The sequence below is a fragment of the Microtus pennsylvanicus genome, chromosome 4 (genome assembly GCF_037038515.1).
Source record: "Microtus pennsylvanicus isolate mMicPen1 chromosome 4, mMicPen1.hap1, whole genome shotgun sequence".
Classification (NCBI taxonomy): domain Eukaryota; kingdom Metazoa; phylum Chordata; class Mammalia; order Rodentia; family Cricetidae; genus Microtus; species Microtus pennsylvanicus.
Window position 1 is genome coordinate 21,515,289 of NC_134582.1, and position 20,327 is coordinate 21,535,615.

General features: G+C 44.3%; 1 protein-coding gene across 1 annotated transcript; it reads right to left on the reverse strand.

Annotated features, from left to right (window-relative positions):
* Positions 1-1,300: 1,300 nt before the first annotated feature.
* St8sia3 (ST8 alpha-N-acetyl-neuraminide alpha-2,8-sialyltransferase 3) lies at positions 1,301-12,910 on the reverse strand. The gene is made up of 4 exons (XM_075968484.1): positions 12,152-12,910; positions 10,678-10,800; positions 7,979-8,536; positions 1,301-6,506 (listed from the first exon to the last, which is right to left on the reverse strand). Exons 1-4 carry the CDS (start codon positions 12,328-12,330, stop codon positions 6,224-6,226), a joined length of 1,143 nt encoding a protein of 380 aa, XP_075824599.1. The 5' UTR covers positions 12,331-12,910; the 3' UTR covers positions 1,301-6,223.
* Between the last annotated feature and the right edge of the window lie 7,417 nt (positions 12,911-20,327).

Genomic DNA, 20,327 nt, shown 5'->3' on the forward strand with positions numbered 1-20,327 from the left:
TGCTCTTTTTTTTTTTTAAAATAGGAATTAGTGAACTGACCAAGGCCGACTTGCTGTCTTGTTGACACGGGCATTCTAACATCCCCCGAAGCCACTGCTACCAGCTTCTAACTGGTACTCATTGATTCAGAATTGCTCAGGCAGTGCTGTGCTGGAACCAGCTCACATGTCTAAGCTAATTCATGCTGGCTCTTGGGAGCCTTGGCACATTTGAGCTGGCTGATGTTAAATTAGTAGCTTGAAGTTGGATCTGGTGTGGTTGCATAACGCATGGAAACTTGTAAATACTAGTTTACCAGAGCAGCTGTTAAACATCTAGCTGCACAGTAGAGATGAAACCGCTTTCTCAACCCCACAGAGAGAAATCAAAGGTGCTCTTGGGTACCTGTGGTGATCAAGGGCTTTTCATGTGTGAAGTAAAGAGAGAAGCAAGGCCGGAAACTTCATAAGGTCAGTGCTCCCTTCCCTAGCAGGGCCTGGGACACGACAGCTGGTCATACCGGAACACCTTGCTTACGTGTTTTGTTTTGGTCTTAGATTTTTCGTTCTACAAATTTCTGTTCGGGGATAGGGGCTGGTTTCATTCTCGCTCAAATATCGCAGCACTGAAGGCATTCCTTCATTTGAGGGATCATTCGAGTTTGAGAAATCAGACCACCTGAGCAATACTTTAGAGGAATGAATCCCAAATTGAATCTGAATGTATCATTTAAGTTCTCTGTTTCTTGGTTTGTCCATTTATAAAGATGGATAACCTGAGATTTGCCTCTTTTGTTTGAACCATAGTGAAATATAAAGAACTAGCCTTGGGGTGAAAGTACTAAAGCTACGCTCCCCACTTTGTCTGCCAGTTCGTATCTATTATGACTACACCTAAAAATTACTATGCACTTAAAAATGAGCAGAAATTAGCTTGGCTAGAAGTGGACGGTTGAGTCACTAAGACTATGTCTACATTGTCATGTGCTGCAATCACTTTAAGGAATGATTAGCATTCAGCTGCTCTGAATGTTGTATATTTGACTGTGAAATACACTTTTAGTTTCCATATGTCACATCAGAATCAATCAGGGATTCTTTTCTTAACGTTAGGCCTTATCTCAGGGTATAATGATTCAAAATGTGGATTGAGGAGCAAGAATTCTATCTCAAGGTGGTGCTCAATATGTACATTGCTGTTGCTACATCATTGGGACCCGCCAGGTCCTAACCCTAGCACCCCGTTGTCATGCGCCACTAGAGTCAGCTACTCAGCAGTAGACTCCTCGCTGACCCTGACAATAAGAGAAGAGGCTTCACCAAGGATTAAAGCATCTATTCAGCAGCACATATCTTTAACAAATCTCCACAATAAAAATACATGTTCAGAAATATTACATAGCAAATAACAACAGTCTACAACATTTTCCATTTGAAATGTTATATTTTTTTGTGGCAAAGCAGTCAGAGGGCGAGAGAGGCAGGATTAGCCATTTTGGTCCTTGGTATCAACTCATCAGTGGCCTTGATGAAATGGTCCATTGATAAAGTGGCCTAGACAGACTGGCTAAGATGCCGTCTATCCTCAGCACCCGTGGTGTCCCATCAGAACTCTTCAAACACACATACACAGCTCTGACTCGGTAGTCAAAAGGTCAGTTATACACATCTGGGAAGTAATAGAAGCTAAGCAAATGTTTGCCTGAGGCATTCAAACAGTTATGAGAAAGAAGGACCCAGAACTATACAGAAAAGTTCTTAGAATGTCATTGGAAAGGAATGAAGAACCACCAAAGTTTTTCACTACGCTTTGTACAGTCTTAGCGAATTAAACCAATACAACATTTTGAAGTCTGTTGCTGCAATTACAATGTGGAAAATATTTCTTGACTCCGGGGGCCCCTGCTGAAGTTATATACAAGGAAGAGTGCACAGTCACTTCCAGCCTTGGTCTTCTAAATCATGCATACACATTATTAAAACAAGACTTTATTAAAATGAATATATTATCAGGTACATTTCCAGCTGTCAGCTCTATACCACCAATAACTGAACTGAGGTTTATCAGACAATGATATAGCAAGTGGCTTTTCTCTCATTTTAGGGGCGAGTGGGTGTTTTTCAGCAGCCTGATATGTACTGGGCAACTGTGTCCTCTGCTGCTGCGGTGTACCTGGCCAGGTACATTTAGTGATCTTTCACCTTCCTCCCTTATAGGCCTTATCCATTACATTTGTACTCCGAAGACACTAGACCCAAACTCTTTTTCTTTGCGTATGTCTTCCATACCAATAAGGTAAAGATGTGAAATTATAACCTCTTCAATAATTATCTATGTACATTTTGGGGAAAATTGCTTAGTGTCTCTACATCTCAACTTTCAGATTTGCAAAGTCAAGAAGGGCTTGCAAAGCTCAGAAGCCCCTCCCTTTCTATTATTCCTGTATCCACAGGGTCCTTGAGCGATTGCCTGAGTGTCTGGTGCCCTGCCTGAAGTTGGGAAGTATGTACTTATGTTCACTCAATTCCCTGAAACCTTGGTTTTGTCTGGGCACTCACATTCATCAGCACTGATAGCCTTGGCACCTGGATGCTGGGTAGTGCGTGGGGTCTTTTTTTACACATCCTTGCGGTAGCCCATGGTCAGGTGTCTGGTGTTCAGGTCAGAGACAGATGGCCATATTCAGCATTGCTGGACACACAGTACTAAACACACTGCATTTTATAATGGTTAAAGTTACTTAGCACAAGAACACAGTCTGGGAACTCAGACCAATGATCGAGGATTTGTCTACTATGTGCAAGGTGCTGGATTTGATCCCCAGCTTCATTTACTCATATACAAACCCCCATTCTGGATGTGGGAGGGAGTCATGAAAACCATCTTTTGACTCTGTCTTCCCAGAATCCACATGACACAAAGAACAAAGATGAGACCACAGGTCAGCAATGAGCAGGCTGCCAAGGGTTTGTGGATTTCCCTTTCTCCTCTGTAACTTAGTCATTTTCAGACATCCTTGGGGGCTTTGTGGTGGCCTTGATTCCCATATCTGATGGTGTACTCTGTTCTAAGTAGCCAAAAAAAAATGAGACTGTTTCTATTAGAAAGATATACAAACCAGACCCAACCAAGTGAGGCTGACAAAGGAGGACGGGGTGTGATTATACAGCTGCACAGACAGGAAACCCAACGGTCCCTCTGCTCTGGCCACTGCACTTGAGCCTACAAGCCTGGGGACAGTGGGAGCGCTGACAAATGCTGACTGCCTTCCTGATAAGGGAGCCATCCTATCATGACAGCGGCTACATAGGTTTACAGCATGAAACAGTTTTGAAAAACAGAAAGATTTTGTAGGATCATCAGATGGCTACATTTCCAAACTGTTGGAGCAGCAGGTCAAGGGTACAACTGACAGTAAAAATAGCCAGAAAGGCCTTTACCATACAGGGAAAACGGCAATAAATATTTTGCCAATGTTTTGTACCTAATGTTTTTTATTTTATTTTTTTTAAATAGAAGGGATCTACATTGTAAAGGAATCTTTAGCATTGTAAATTTGAGGTTATATTGGAATTTTTTCAGATGATTTATTATTGTTGTTGTTATATTATAAACAGAATGTGGGGACCATCTCAAGAAATCCTTCCTAGAGGCAGGGATGAACGAGCCTCCAAACCCTTCTGGTCCTGAAGAGAAGCCCATTTTCCTACTATTTTGTACTCCTGTTCAATGTATAGTGGAAGCAACAGTAGAAGACAGGAAGGGTTTCTTAGTCTAAACTTAGGGAACAAGGCTGTGGTAAGATTTAAAAATCCTCCCCAAATTAAAAACAAACAAACAAAACCCGCAATGTTCTGATGAGATCGAATTTAAATAGGCTATCTTGAAATAATGAACTGGCTTTGGGGATTTTCTGGTCTTTTGGTACTTCATCTTGTACAGTGCAAAGAGTCGGAATTTATATTTAGTAAGATCTAATGGGCACATTGAGATTAAAGCTCTGGAGTCAGAACCGGGCCTGGATAATCTCAGCATTAATATCCCTGAGCTCCAACCAAATGAACTAAGAGCTCAGGAATAGCCAAGTCTTTCAATACTGATGACAATGAATGCAATTCTGCCTGTAATCGGTCTCTCCATGACCCAAACCTATCATGGCTGGAGAGTAGCTGCATGGTGTCCCATGCTTTTTAAAGAGAACGGACACAGCCATGGTGTGGTTTAAAGTGACAAGACACAGTCATGGTGTGGTTAAAGTCACAGAACACAGTCATGGTGTGGTTTTCATGCCCATAAAATTATCATTGGATTTAAAAGTATTATTAAAATGGCTTATAATTTTAATTTCCTTATTATTCGGTGTATAGTTAACCCTTCTTATTTTTGAAATATTTACCCTTATTTCCTTTCATCTGTCTGAATGATTGACATTCACAGAGTGTAAGATGTGCCACCGTTGGTATTGTGTTTGGATCTGAATGGTTTTCTTTCACTAGATTGTATCTGGGTCAGAATTAGCTTCTCCCAAAGAACAACCCAGCTTCGGGACCAGGTAGCATAAGGACTGTGTGTCTCCTTATTGCCCTTCTTTGTAGGCACGGCTGTTTCTTCCCAGAGAGGGACAGTGCGCTGATGTCTGAACTATAGCAACAATTTTTCAAAGGGGTTTACAACACTGTTAGCATTCTAGATGAGATTTCTGGAAAAGAAGGAGCTGCCCCACTAGAGCAGATAACAAATGGGCTCCACAGGCACTTGGAAAGAGGAGAGAAACTCTTATTAAAATTTAACATCAACTTGGCCAGGCTTGGGGTTGAACTGGAAGAACAAAGTGCTGCTCAGTGTAAAAGCCTGGGATGGGAGAGATGCGATTTCCACAGATACAGCTGAGACACTGAGAACAATGGCCAACTGATCTCAAATTCCAAAGGTTATTTAGGACCAAGTCTTGCCACTGCATAATGGCTTTTCTTTTGGAGACGCTCAATGTATAGGCACACAGACTTGATTTCAGAGGAAACAGAGAATAGTATCTACAACTGTCTCAAAGAAAGCAGGCAGGTCTAGATGGCTGTTGGTGGGGATGTCACAGAAAGGATCTGACATGACTAATGTTAACATTAGCCACACAGAAAAGAAGCTCTAGCTTCTTTTCTCACACTGCTTTATAGAGTGCATAACTTGCAAATATGCTTCTTCTCCTTCCTTCAAATTCCCCAGGTTTTTAAGTTAGCTCAATGCCTCTATGTTTTGAGAGAGTGCCCAGATCAATGCTTGAGCCAAGATAGTGGAAGGCCCAGGCTAGAAAGCCCTTGTAGGACCTGCCACATCTGCACTCATGCCAGCAGATGCCGTGCCACACGCAGCATGGGCATGTGACAGAAAGAGAGGTACTGTAGCGTAGGCCTCTCTACCCACACAGACCACCCTGCCGCAGAATAACAGTGTGGACAAGACAGGACTTGGTAAGAGGCGTTTCTTAAAGAATTCATCACGGAGGAAGTCATCTTAATTTGTTCAGTTTGTCATGAACCACCCAAGTCACCCAGAGACTTGCACACATCAAGTACAGATGCAAACATATACAAGCAAAGATAGTCTAGAGCTATTCCTAACAAATTATTAAATTCAATGGTAGTAGAGCAACAGGAACAGGGTGTGTGTGTGTGTGAGAGAGAGAGAGAGAGAGAGAGAGAGAGAGAGAGAGAGAGAGAGGGAGGGAGGGAGGGAGGGAGGGAGGGAGAGAGAGAGAGAGAGAGAGAGAGAGAAACCTGCAAACCAGATTTTTGTTTTTGTTTTTGAAGTCTCCAATCCCCCTGGCAAAGGAGATAGATCCCGCTGAAACTGGCCAGCATTCTCTGATTACGAGGACTGTATCCAAGTAGGGCTGAGGAGACGGCAGCCATGGATGGGACCACAGCAGCTCATCCACAGGGGAGACAGTTTATTATTAAAATACAAATTTGGAACTATTTCAAGTCATTCACTGTGTAGCATACTTCCCAATACAACCTCACCTTTACCAATCAAGTCTAACGCATGTGGTTTCAACGCACCCGTCCTAAGTCTTCTAAGACCGATCAAAGAGCAGTGCAGACGAGGGAGAGGAGACGTCCTTCCGTGTGAGTGGCAGACAAGCTTTGCCGGATTGTCTTTGGGGCTCTATTCTGGAGACTATTCAATTTGGTTTTTTTTGGGGGGGCACTTTTAAAACAGCCATTTGGCACTTTCTGTTTGGAGTTCTTAGGCACAGTGTGACAGAGTGAGCTTGGTGAGCCCTTCGCCATGCATTCGGAACAGCAACTGAAACTCAGCAGGCAGCTGGTGAGACTCCTGCCACTTGGTGGTAAACTTGGTTCCTTTTTTGTCATAGTAATGGTATGGAAGATCCTCCCTTGTGTTGGGGTCAAATCCGAAAGGCCAGAATCCATACAAGTGGATCTCTTCACAGACTGCAGATGCGAGAGTGTACATGAGGATACCTGTGCTCAGCCGTTTGGGTGACAAGTGTTTGTTTTTCCAGTACCTGGTAATGATAAGTACATGTAGATTCAGTGGCGGTGCTGAAGGTGTCAGTCAGATAAGTTAATAGGCAGGGCTGGGAGCTAGATTTGTCTAGACTGTTTAGTTTTCATGGATAGAAACACTTTCCAGCCCCATTACCTTGGTCTGTCCCCTTCTAGAAGAGATTTGAAATGTCATGAAAATTGAATAAAAATGGAACAGAAGGGAGCAAAATGATAAAGTGAGAGGTTTGGGATAGGTTGGTAGGTGACCTGGGTTCTCCCCATTTTCAGTAACGACTTTGGGCTGTATTCAGTTATTAAATATCGGAGTCAAGTTCTATTACTTCTTCATTCTTGGAAATGGTACCAGGGTGTGTGTGTTACCCTTGTAATTATTCTCCACACGCACCTTCTCAAAGAGAAGGCCCCAGCTTGGGCTATAAATAGTACAATTGCCTTTCCTTGTGGAGACATTAATTTTCTAGACCACAAGTTCTCTTTCAATGGAAGCTCAACTAAACATATCATAAATTTGGAAGATTTTAGGAAATAACAGGAAGGGACTATCTATTAGAGCATGCACATCTAGATACCGGTTCTTCTAGAACCCACTTGAACTGATAATAAGATCTGTACCTGATGTGTGCCTGGGTTCCTTACATAGGAGGGCATGGGAGTTGAGGCAATGCTCAGACGACTCAAAGAAAAAGCTCTACACTTGATCTTTCCTATAAAATGGCCCTGGATGATTATTTCATTCTGATTTCATATTGGAATGATCTGAGAAGTTGTTAAAAACACACTTAGTGCTTGTCCCTTGCTCCCCTCACCACACCGAGTGAGTGTCAAACACAGTCAAGGTAGTGATATTGTATTTTAAAATACCGACTTTTATAAACAGCCAGAACTGAAAGTTGCTGGATTAGATGAAAATGCTACATCTTCATCCAGTTTCCTTGTCAAGCCATAAGGCACAGCACAGAGATCCTTAAATATGCAAACATTTCATCACTAAAGCAGATTATGCCATTTATGATTTATCCAGGGGGTTCTCAATCCTACAGGTCTACAAACACCTGAACATAAAAAATAATACTTAAAGTCAATGATCATTTTTTTTCTTTTTAAATTGTTATTTTCTTTAAAAATTGCTTTGTATGATTTAGGCACTAGCGTCACTGGGATATACCTATTTGCACAAGGGTAGTTCTTGTTTTGTGGCAATTCCGTGACTGTGCACTAAGGAGGGGAAGGAAAAATAAAACGGTGTGAGTGATAAACAGTCTTTTCATTTAGCACTTGGTTACCAGTTAGGAATACACGGAACGTTTTGACTAGAATAATTCACTCATTCATTAAAAAGATAAGAGTTTTCCTCAAGAACTAAACTAACCACAACATCTAGTGAATTGGATAGCTCCCATGCCCAGCAGATTACAATATTGATTTGCCATCTGGTGGGGTATGAGTTAATGTAATAACATATACACACCTGTTGACATGTTGCATTATGTTTCCAGGCCAAGCCAATTGGACCTTTAGCTGACCTCTGTGTTCAACGAAAAAGTCAACTAACGTTCTGGTTACAGTTGCAGAAGTGTGGAAGAAAAATGCAGGGATCCAAAGAATGGCCCCATCCAGCTTTTTTAAACTGAGGAAGAAGTTGTTACGATCCTGAATGGTTAAAAGATTGTTGTAATATTTTTCCAGGATGCTGGGGTTGAAGGTTGTGAGGTTGGTTTTCCTCCCAACGTCTTTTTGGAAAGCTTCCGTTGGGGCAAAATTGCATCGAAAAACAAAATCAGATTTATCTATTTCTTGTCCACACTGACTGCCTGTCAAGATTCCACTGTTGCCCACCACAGCACAAATATTATAACGCTTATTCATAATGGGCGACACATCTGGCAGCAGTGAGCGGAAGTTATTGCTAATAGAGAAAACATATTTATGGCTGGAATAATCATAATGCATCAGTTGGCCAATCCGAACACTATTCTTGGTCAAAGAAAAATTTTTTATTACATCGACATGCTGAAGAATTTCTTGCCTAAAATAAAAAGAGATTCATTAAATGCATTCCATTCAAAAGAACCAAGTTTCTTTCTTATGCTTCTACTTAAGTCAGACACGAATCTTAAGCACATTCAATTCAAGTATGAACATCCATTCATATTTGTGGACTCCAAAGGGCGGCCTGTTTTTTATAATGTAAAGGCATGACAATATATCTGTCAAGTTCTGAATGAAATCTTTGGATGCTAGTAAATTCAATGTGCAGTTTGGCCACTATTTCTAGGTATTACGGTCTACTCAAAGAGTGTATTTGATTAAGAGGAGGCAGATGCCAAACTGTGTTAGAAAATACAAGGAGACAATTTACACAGGCCTCAAAGAGCCCACATTAATGCACAAACATTAGTGACTTCAGGTTCGTAACTAGGGACTACTTGTTTGCTATTGGAGTGTAGTGCTCAGGAATATAAAATACTACAGGTGTCCAAATACAGACTAAAAAGTTAGGGGTCGGTACATTATTAAAATATGAGAATGGGAAGGGCAGTGGGTATGGGCAAATACTTATTAGAAACGAGATGATAATCTCACTAAGGCCTGCTGAATAATGAAGCATGGATCTATTTTTTTATGCTTGATTATATGGAATTACAATATAGTAGGATACAGGTAATCAAAAAAATAAAAAAAAACCCAAGAGAAAAGTGATACTTAGAATTGACTTCAGCTGGATTTGACATGGAGCTCCCTGTATAATTGTTACCTCTTTAGTCTCAGGTACTTAAAATAGTCCAGAGACAGGTAACATGCCACTGGGCTTCACGTTCTCTGGGGACAAGAAGACAGAGTGAAACTCCCGTGCCTTCTGTTGAAACCACAGCAGGGGACAAGAAATCTTATCAGATTCTAGGACAAGGCAGACTAGCACAGCCGCTTCAGGTTTCCTTAATGGCACAGTTCTTAAAGCGGTTATAAAGGCAACTTCAGATGATACTGCTGAAATTAACTGAAGGTTTCCTAAGAAATGGCTTGAAAAGCAGGAAGCTTTGAGAAGGTAGCGTTCTTTGGATTGATAGCTAGGAATGCTCAGCCCAGTGTAGAAAAACACTGTAATCGAGTTAGAGATGCGTTTGGTGTGGACTAGCGTAAGGTGTTCTACCATGAAAACTATCTGGACTGTCTGCAAAATTAAATTTAGATGAAAATCCTAAAGGCTAGAGCTGAAAAGCCCTTCCATGGTTTACAATTAATGGCCACAAACTAGTTTATAAGTAAGCATAACTACTTAGACAGCTGTAATCATAATCCTATGATTATAATAATTTTTCAAAAGTACCCCAACATTTGTTTCCTGAAACTGTGCGTTTCTTCTGATTTTGCTAGTAGATTATAATTTTTCAAAAAGTACAGTGACAATAAATAGCCGAGAAAAACCACAGCTCCTTGGCTGGTTTGTGAAGTGCGTCTTCACAGCACGAATGAATACACTAGATTGCCCACATTGCATGGAGTGCCATAGCAATCCCACCACGGGGGGTGGGAGGCTGTGGTTCTAAGACCAGGACCACTGAGATTTCATTAATCTCCTTCTCCCCTCACCCAAACAAAACCAAGCTATAAAGACAAAACTTCTTCTTGTGGAAAAAGTCTACTACAACCACTAAAGCTGGGAAGGCCTTCCTGAAAACAAACAGGCAAAACTCAAACAAAATCATGCTTCCACACATATATTTAGGCCGGCATCTCCACTAGAGATGCCATAAGACTGCGTTATATTTTCTGTGTTTCAATAAGATCGTATAATTACATTTTTTAAAAAAGAAGTAGGGGATCCTCTGTTTGCAATGTACTTTTTTTTTATTTTTAAAAATAGACAACTTTGGTGCATCCAGACTTTAAATCATGGTGCTCAGTCGAGACCAAATTCGGAAGGATGCTGACCATCCTGAGCCTTCCCGGGGGCACTGCAAACATTTGGGAGGATGGCTACTCATCACCTCCTCTTGCATTTAGGAGAGGACAAAGCCTGTATAGGTGCAGGTAGGTGAAGTGAGGTGTAGCTTGTTTTTGTTTACTTTTTGGTGGTTTTGGCTTTGTTTTCGTGCTGTTTGTCTTATTGAGTTTCAAAATGAAAAGCAACAACAAAATTAAAACCAACCTCTCTCCCTATCCTACCTTTGACGTAAAAACGCTGTCCGATTAAATGTCCATTTAGAAGGTTTCTCTTGGAGTTCATGGGTGAGAGAATTCGTAATGGGCACAAATGACGGGTCTAGAAACTTCAGCGCAAACTGTGACCTAAAGAGGAGCATGAGTTCAGAGAGACGCTGGCCTCAGCAAGGGGAACCCAGGGAGCATGAGTTCAGAGAGACGCTGGCCTCAGCCAGGGGAACCCAGGGAGCAGTGACAACTCCAGCCACAACCGGAGGGAGCAGCTGGCACAGGGGCAGGCCCACCGCACAGTCCCTCTCCTTTGGCACATTCTCTGCTTTTACACACACCCGGAAGAAAGGAAGAAAAAGGGAAACTCTTCCTCATTGTCCAGCCCTCCGGGTGTCAGAGAGACCATAAAAAAGATGGCGGTCACGCAGACATCCAGGGTCGGAGCCGGGTACAGGGTTGCTGTCCGCAGCGCGGCGGGGACTTTGAGTCAGCACCGCGGACAGCAGCCTTCGCCGGTCGGACCCGGCTACCAGCTAGTCCCTGTGAATTGATTTTTGGAGAAAGGGCAGAAGAAATTCGAGACTCGGGCAAAGGGTGGGGGTGGGGGTTCCAGCCTTAACCTTTTCCTTCCCGAGCCCAAGTCTGATTGCACCCTCAGCCCTTAGCTGGAGACCCCAAGAGGCTGCCTGCAGCCAGGCTTTTCTGTCCAGGCCTGGCTTCTTCAGGTTCCACATCCCCAGCCCAGCTTGGCTCCCTGGGTACAGCTTGTGGTTACCACCCGCCCATCAGGAAACGGTGTGGGGAGAGCTCCTTGCAGGCACAGGTAGGGGTGGGGCTCCAGATGAGCTGTGCCCGAGCTGCGCCCCGCGGTGACTTCGACCGGGCAAGGGTGGGCGGCCCTCAGCAGAAGGCTTGCTTCCCGCAGGGGCCGTAGAATTGCAGAAATTCAGGAAAGGAGGAGGCGGGTGGCAGCGGGGGAAGGGTCGAGGAAAAAGCCCTAGGGGCTTCAAGAGAATAAACCTGCGCGTCATTAGATGAGAAAGGGGAGGAGGGGAGGGGTGTGAGAGCAGTTGGCGCCTGCGCCATTAAATCGCCCCAGCCAGGCCTTCGGAGCCCGCCGCTAGCGCACAGCCAGGGCACCCACCTCCTGCTTTGCCCATCTCAGGGTTTAACAACCCCTCCCGCCGTCCAAAAATCCTCCCTCTCTCTCTCTCTCTCTCTCTCTCTCTCTCAAATACTTCAGTTTTAAAATGGGGGGAGGGGACGCAGAGGAAGAATAGGAGAAATTGAATCACATCGATTAGGACAAAGGCTTTTAGGGGGCTTTGGGTTAAAAAATAAAGTAGAGAAGGAAGGTAGAAGCAGAAAAAAAGAGTGAAAAGACCACGCAGTTACCGAGAAGCCCAAACACCCTTCTCTGACTGTCCCCCAAACACACCACCGACCCGAGATACCCCAGGGCGCTCAAACAGAGGCCCACACTCACCGGAATCCCGCGTGGAACATGTACATTCGGGGCGCCCCTGGGCTGGCGTACTTGGGAGTGGTGAAGATGTTCTCCTTTTTCAGGGACACGTAGCTGATAAGCGATAAAATCAGCAGGGCCACGCTGAGCATGACCAGCCCTAGCACACTGGCGACTCTGGCCATTTTGCAGTTTCTCATCCCGGGCTAGGCTGGGTTCAGGGAAACCGGGGAAATCGGTCCATTGAGCGGCCAGCAGCCTGCTGGCGTGTGAGTGTGTGTGTGTGTGTGTGCGTGCGTGTGTGCTCGCGGGCGCGTGTGAGTGTGTGTGGCGGGGGAGGGGGGACCCAGGCAGTTGAGTCGCGGAGGGCAGGGGGTGGGGAACCACCTGGAGCCCCGGGAGAAGCGGGAGCCGCCCCCCCACCCCACCCCGGGGTCAGGGGCGAGCCTGGCCCGGAACTGAGCAGGAAGATGGAGGGTCTGCGAGGCGGCGGGGCGATGGAGCACGCAGAGCAGTGCGTCTCCAGCTGCCGACTTCAGGCTCCCCCGCGCGTTTCCAGCGAGGTTGCCATCTCCGCTGCCGCCTGCAAGATAAATGTGATTGGAATAGTGTTACAGTTCGATCTAAGCACAGGATTTAATTAATGAACTCTAATCTCCTAAATAACCAGGGGGAGGGGTTCGGGGGAGGGAGGGCAGAAGGGGAAGGGGGAGGTGGAGAAAGGAGGCTGCAAGGCTGGAACCCATGCCAATGGCCTCCAGGACCCCTCCCCCCCTCGCTAATTTGAGTATGTGGCTGTCAGGAGACTGATACCCAAACTTAGTTTAATGAACCATTCATGACTTTATAAAATACATCACGAAATAGGACGATAAATAACCTGATGCACTACTGTGGAGGATAAACACCAGCTGGGCACCTCTCGGAGATGCAATGAGGATTTTTTTTTAAAGGAAGGCAAACGCTTAAAGGCTTTCTCATCTCCATCAGGCAGCACCCCAAGTCCCACAGGCAGCACCTGCTGCAGCATTCCTGCAAGGAAGATCCAAATAGTAGCTGAGCAGCCTGCTTTGAGGGACATTAAAAACACTCTAGAATGTCTCATCGTGCTCCTTACTATACTCCTGTCCTTAAAGGATGGGCACTGGCTAACAACATTATACGGTGATGCCTAAGTGTGGAAGGCTTGACTCTGTGTCCCTTATGCTCCTGTCAGTGTTTGATCTATGTACCCCAGCTCAAGCTCTGTACAGTTAGGCTGCAATGACTCTCTATTGCTCACTCTTGGGACTTAACCTAGGCTAGCCGTCTGGCTGGGATAGGTCGCCTAAGGTGCCCAGAAGTCAGGGCCATTATTAATGTACAAAATGGCTTTTGCAGAATCTCAAGACCCAGGTAAGAGAGGCTTGACTGGAGGGTGGTAGGAAAATTCATTTTGTTTTGCTTGACCGTATGGTTTCTTCACATAATGTCTATCTTAATATCCACGAGAAATACAAACTGCTCACTTTCAGTCGCACTCAGAGGATGCTCTCTTACTTCTTCATCTTTGCTCTTTGCAGTTAGATTATGGTCTCTTCCACTTTGGCTTTACCTGTGGCTTGGTCAGCCCTGTATTGGTCAATAAGCACTATTGAAAGACAGTCAAGGTGGAGAAGTGGGCCTTTGAGAGCTGTGATGGTTTGAAAGAAAATGGCCCCCAAAAGTAGTGGCACTATTAGGAGGTGTGGCCTTGTTGGAGTAGGTGTGGTCTCGTTGGAGGAAGTGTGCCACTGTGGAGGCGGGCTTTGAGACCTCATATATGCTCAAGCCATGGCCAGTGTCTCAGACCACTTCCTCTTGTGTGAGAAGCCGGATGTATGTCTGCCTGCATGCTGCCTTGCTTCTTGCCATGATAATAATGGACTAGACCTCTGAAATGTAAGCAAGCCCCAATTAAATGTCTTTTCTTTATAAGAGTGGCCATGGCCATGGCTGTGGTGTCTCTTCACAGCAATAGAAATCCTAACTAAGCCGGGCGTTGGTGGTGCACGCCTTTAATCCCAGCACTCGGGAGGCAGAGGCCTCCCGGTCTACAAGAGCTAGTTCCAGGACAGGAACCAAAAGCTACGGAGAAACCCTGTCTCGGAAAAAAAAAATCCTAGCTAAGACCAGAACCTTTTCTCTTTTTTAAAATATTTATTTATTGAGTTAGTTATTTATTTATTATGCATACAGTATTCTGTCTGTGTGTATGACTGCAGGCCAGAAGAGGGCACCAGACCCCATTACAGATGGTTGTGAGCCACCATGTGGTTGCTGGGAATTGAACTCAGGACCTTTGGAAGAGCAGGCAATGCTCTTAACCTCTGAGCCATCTCTCCAGCTTCCGACCAGAACCTTTTCTATAAAGCAAGTAGAGATTTCTCAGCAGAGGCAAAGGCAGAGGCAGAGACAGATGGGTCTCTGTGAGTTTGAAGGCAGCCAGATCTTCATATTGAACTCCAGGCCACCCAGAGGGGAGAGGAAGGCACCCCAGATAAAGCAATATGAAGAAGACAGGAAAGATGGTAGGCTTTGGGAACAGCAAGATACTTGAGACAGTTACCTCCAAAGAAGAGCCTAGAAAATGAGTTGAGGTCAGATTGTGAAGGGCTTAGGGAGCATACTAAATTGATAAGTATCCTTTGTAGAACAGAGCTGTTCAGAACTGAACAGAGCTTGCATGCAGCAATTACTGTGGCTTTCGCTGAGTGGGTGGAGATGCAGTGGGCACAGGACTGTGGGACAGTGTATATCACTGTCCGTGCAGATACCCGTGGATATGCTCAATGGCTCTCTAGCCTGTCAACACAGCCAAAGCCTCAGTGTGTTTTTATTTGCCAGTGAACAAGTGCATATTTCCATTATGAACTGTTCCTGAACAAGCCCGGAGGAGTTGACCTCCTGGATGCCTAGTAGTGACTGTTACTCAGATGCCACAGAGAGTACAGTGCAAGAGACTCAGAAAGTCTACTGAGAAACTGCTCTCTGTAACATGTGACTAGAACTCTTTCTTCTTGTTAATGACTCACACCTTGGTTTCTAGTAAGTCTAGCTGTGGATGCAGAGAAAAGTTCTTGGGATTCTCTGAGTTTTCAGCTTTTATTTTTCCCTATAGAAGATACACAATGCAAATGGATGGGGTTATTGAGTGAGGTAACCCAGACCCAGAAAGACAATTATCACATCTACTCACTCATAAGTCATTTTTCAACATAAAGCAAAGAAAACCAGCCAGAAAATCACAATTCCAGAGAACCTAGACAACAATGAGGACACTAAGAGAGACTTACATGGGTCTAATTTATGTGGGAAGTAGAAAAAGACAAGATCTCCTGAGTAAACTGGGAGCATGGGGACCATGGGAGAGGGTTGAACAGGAGGGGAGAGGCAGAGAGGGGAGCAGAGAAAAATGTAGAGCTCAGTAAAATTAATTTTAAAAAGCCATAAACCAAGAAGAAGAAGAATATGATGATGATAAAGATATGTACTGCATGAATCCTTTGGCAGGAAAAATCACTAAGGTCAGAGAATGTGTTACACAAGTTCTGAGATGAACAGAACTTGGAAGGATGCACGAGGTTCTCAGAGATGGGATGGTAAGAGAGGGCAGAGTCATCATGAACAGCTGTGCTGAGCTAAAGTACATACCCAGGAAAGCAAAGGCTTGGTGGGGGTCAAGGAGCAGATGAGTCTCTTTGGAATGAACAAGATTTGCAGGACACTTATGCTTAAACCTCTTTTTGTTCATTGTGTCCAGTTTCTATGATGGAGATGCAACTGTCTTTATCTCATGGGTGAAAAAAATTCATCTTGAAAGAGGTTAAGAGCTGGGTGTGGTGGCATACTCCTGTAATCTCTGCACTTGAGAGGCTCCAGCAGGAGGATCATGGGTTTGAGGCCATACTGAGCTGTAAGCTAAGACCCTATGTCGACAGAAACCTAGAGCAGAGGTTTAAGATTTGCTCTAGGTAAAACCCCTTTGGCTGTGAAGCCCACTTTTCATAACTAAGTCTTAGGACAGATGGAGGGTTAGAAGTTTGAGCAGTCCAGGGAAGCTGGAAACCAGTTTTTCCTATTACTACCCATGATGACAAAGGTGATGGGTCTGGTGGTTTGTCTAACATTTCTGACTCACTGTGTGATGGGTGTGGGACGAGGCGTTTCCACTATTGACCTTGTTCAATCTGTTCATCCTTTTGAGAACACAACAGAAGGTACTTGATTTACCCTGGTTCAACTTACCAGTTTCAACTTTACAATGGCATGGGATTGATATGGATACACTAGGAAGGTATATGAAGTTCTGATTTGTTCCCGAGGCTGGCCTTACTTTGTGATAAGTGAGAGCCACAGCTCCTAGTCAGACGCTGTCATAGCTGAACAGCTGAGACATTCAATAAATCACAGGAGATAGTCAACACTTTCTTCTAAAACAAGCTTCATATTGGTTGATGTTACAGAAGCAAACACTAAGGAAGGTACTTTGAATGCATCTGAGGTAGGCTAGATTAGGCCATGAAGCTTAGTCAGTTAGGTGTATGAACACTTTAAATACATTTAGCTCCATGGTAATTTCATTGCATAATGAGTTTATGGGAATGTAATCCTATTATAACCCAGGAGTTTCTGTAATGATTTTCACCATTTTAAGAAGGAAGCCCCAAAGCTCAGAGAGTAAAGAAACTTGCCTGTTAGTGTGCTCCAGCGGGATTTGTTTCTGGTGTGTTGCACTGGGATCCCAGAGCCCAGAGGACGAGAGTAAACTACCTTAGTTACGGCATCTCCAGGCTCTTGAGGGAAGATAGATATGGAAGATGAAGGAAGTCAAGCAAAGACCAAAATTCTCTCCCTCTGCGGCTTGCTCTGGGACTGGGAGAAGGCGAAGCGGAGCTGGAACTTGGGCTAACTTCTTGTGGTGTTGGCTGGAAGCAGTACCTTCTATCCATTCCCCGCATTCTTGCCTAACATAGCACCTCAGGCCTAGAGCTCAGTGCAGAAAGCAAGTGAGAGCCTTCTGCCTGACTCCATACCTGAATGCCAGGCCAGGGAGAATGCTGGCTTCCTGGACTGAACACGGAGGTTGACCACGGCTCCTCTGGAATGCATCAGCCATCTGAATTGCCTAAGAGGCTATAGGTAATGAAGCTAAGCTACTACACTAAATTAGGTTAACATTAATACATGCACATATATACAACAAAGGAAAGATAGACAATGGACAGGAAAGCTGCCTCCCATTCTCAGGGTCTCAGTGACCTCCCTAGGGATGATCAGGCACTGCTTCTTGAGATGTGTTCTATACAAACCACCTGAGGCACGGGAGACATATCCACTTGGCACAGGTAAATGCTGAGATCCATTGAAAATGATTCTTGTTTTGAGACTTTGTTTTGGTCTGTACCTCTACAAAGACCTTTTACATAGCTTTTAACATTTCAGATGTTCTCAGAGATTGCTTTCTCTGGGAGCCAAAGAATCACTCATTTTGTGCCTCTAGACAAATGCTTCCCTTAAAGCTCAGAAGAGTCTCTGTAAAAAGAATATAAGAACTTCACAGTCTTCTTTCTTCGTTGAATAAATAAAATATATTTGGAATGCTCTCTTAGGACTGAAAAGTTTTTTGTTTTTTCTTTTCTGGTCCCTGGGAAACGGTTTGGAAGGGGCTATTATGTTCAGTTCTGTTCATCTCCCAGGCCCTTGCACGGTTTCGACTTTTCAAATATTTGCAGTGATTACTTTTTTTGGAAGCTGAGTTATTATGTTTAGAGAAGCTACTTCAAAAAATAATTTTGCAGTTAAGTCTTAAGCTATTCAGTTGTTTATTATGTCTCTTCATCACAGTGACTACGGGCATAGAAAATCTCCCACTGTTAAAGCAGCTGAAGCATTACCCAGAGACTGGGAGAGGGCGGGGTTTAAAAAGAAATCTAATTTTACCTTTCATCTTGAGTTTTTGGATAGTTTTTTGTTTTTTTTTCTTTGTGCTTCTGAAACTGTAATTGTCAACAGCATGTCTTTGAGAACAGGAGAAAGAAACAACCACTTTGTTTGCCTGTTATTATAGCAGAATAAAAGTGGCAAAAATTTCCATGTGATTTTGAAAAGTGCACTGCTACTTGCTGGTTTATTGATGAGTGCTGCTTCCTCTGAGAAGAGAGTCGGAATTGTTGGCAATGACCTGCTAAGCATCTCCTTCCTTGTGCTTGGGTTGCCATGATGCGTACATGCCTATTGCTGAGATCTCTTGTCTTCTGCTCACAGGGGATAGAGACCACTGCACTTCCTTATTGAGCTATTCAGTCTCAGTAATAGCAAGACAAATAAACTACGCCATCTTCTATTTGGTGGACCTGCCATTACATTCCTAGTGGTGCTAAAAAAAGATGCTATTTTTAAAAAATTGCTTTTCATGGATGGGGAAAGAGATCCGTGGAGGTTAGATAGCTTGTTCAAGGTCCAGCAACTATTCAACTATTTATTTATTTACTTACTTTTGAGATAGATTTTCATGTAGTTCAAGCTGGGCTCCAACTCTCTGTATAGCTAACGACCTTGAACTCCTGAGTTTCTTGCCTCTATCTCCTTAGTACTAAAATGATTACAAAACTATTCATTTTGTACCCAGCTTGGTTGCCTTCTAGATGAGAAGCCTGAGCTGCACATACTGAAATGAGAAAGGTGTTTCTTCAATGTGGATGTTTTTCATTTAAGAAGCCAAGGATGTCTACTTCCCATAGACAAGAGGATAACTATATGTTTTTCCTTGGGTTCACCTTCTTATTTAGCTTCTTTAGGTTCACCAATTGTAGTCTCCATCTTGGCTATGGGAAGTAGACAAAATTGCCGGGGAGAAAATTGGGATCTTGGGGGTGGGGTGGGATGGGGGTAAGGGGAGATGGGGAGAGAAAAGTGAGAAGGGGAGGAGGGGGGAACTTGGGGAAACAGGAGGATTGGGATAAAGGAAGGTTGGATAGGGGAGCACGGAAGCACAATTCTTAGTTAAGGGAGCCACCTTAGGGTTGGCAAGAGACTTGACCCTAGAGTGGCTCCCAGGAGCCCATGGTGATGTCCCCAGTTAGTCCCTTGGGCAGCTGAGGATAGGGAACCTGAAATGACCCTATCCTAGAGCAATACTGATGAATATCTTGCATATCACCATAGAACCTTCATCTGGTGATGGATGGAGATAGAGACAGAGACCCACACTGGAGCACTGGACTGAGCTCCCAAGGTCCCAATGAGGAGCGGAAGGAGGGAGAACATGAGCAAGGAAGTCGGGACCACGAGGGGTGCACCCACCCACTGAGACAATGGGGCTGATCTATTGGGAGCTCACCAAGGCCAGCTGGACTGTGACTGAAAAAGCATGGGATAAAACCGGACTCTCTGAACATGGCGAACAATGAGGGCTGATGAGAAGCCAAGGACAATGGCACAGGGTTTTGACCCTACTTCATGTTCTGGTTTTGTGGGAGCCTAGCCAGTTTGGATGTTCACCTTCCTAGACATGGACGGAGGGGGGCGGACCTTGGACTTTCCACAGGGCAGGGAACCCTGACTGCTCTATGGACTGGAGAGGGAGGGGGAGAGGAGTATGGGGAGGGGAAGAAGGGTGGGAGGAGGGGGAGGGAAATGGGAGGCTGGGAGGAGGCGGATACTTTTTTTTCCTTTTCTCAATAAAAAAAAAAGCCTTTATTACGGAAAAAAAAAAAGAAGCCAAGGATGGAGTACCCAGAGAGACCCTGGTCACTTTCTTCTGTATGACAAACTTCCCCCCAAAGAATCCAAAGAACAAGACAAGTGACTCATGCATAGATGAGAATGCCCATGAAAATCCGAGAAGTATCCATTATAACTTTGTTTCAAAAAATTCTATTGCTTTATTATCTTATGCCGAAAGGGCACAAGTCTTGTGGAGGTGACGTAGGATTAGGATGAAGGAGTGGCTGGCCTTGGGGCCCAGTACTTCTGTCTGAGAAGGGCAGAGGAGATGTGGGCTGCATTAACGCCTTCTCCCTGATAGTAACCAGAGTAGACACAGGCAACCGGGGAAGGTAACTGATCTTCCCTCGGGTACTTGCACTGGTTACCCGACACCTGTCTTAACTCCTAGTTGAGAATTGATCCATCTTTCCAATTTTTTCTCTCTGAACTCAAATTGTTAGTAACAGAG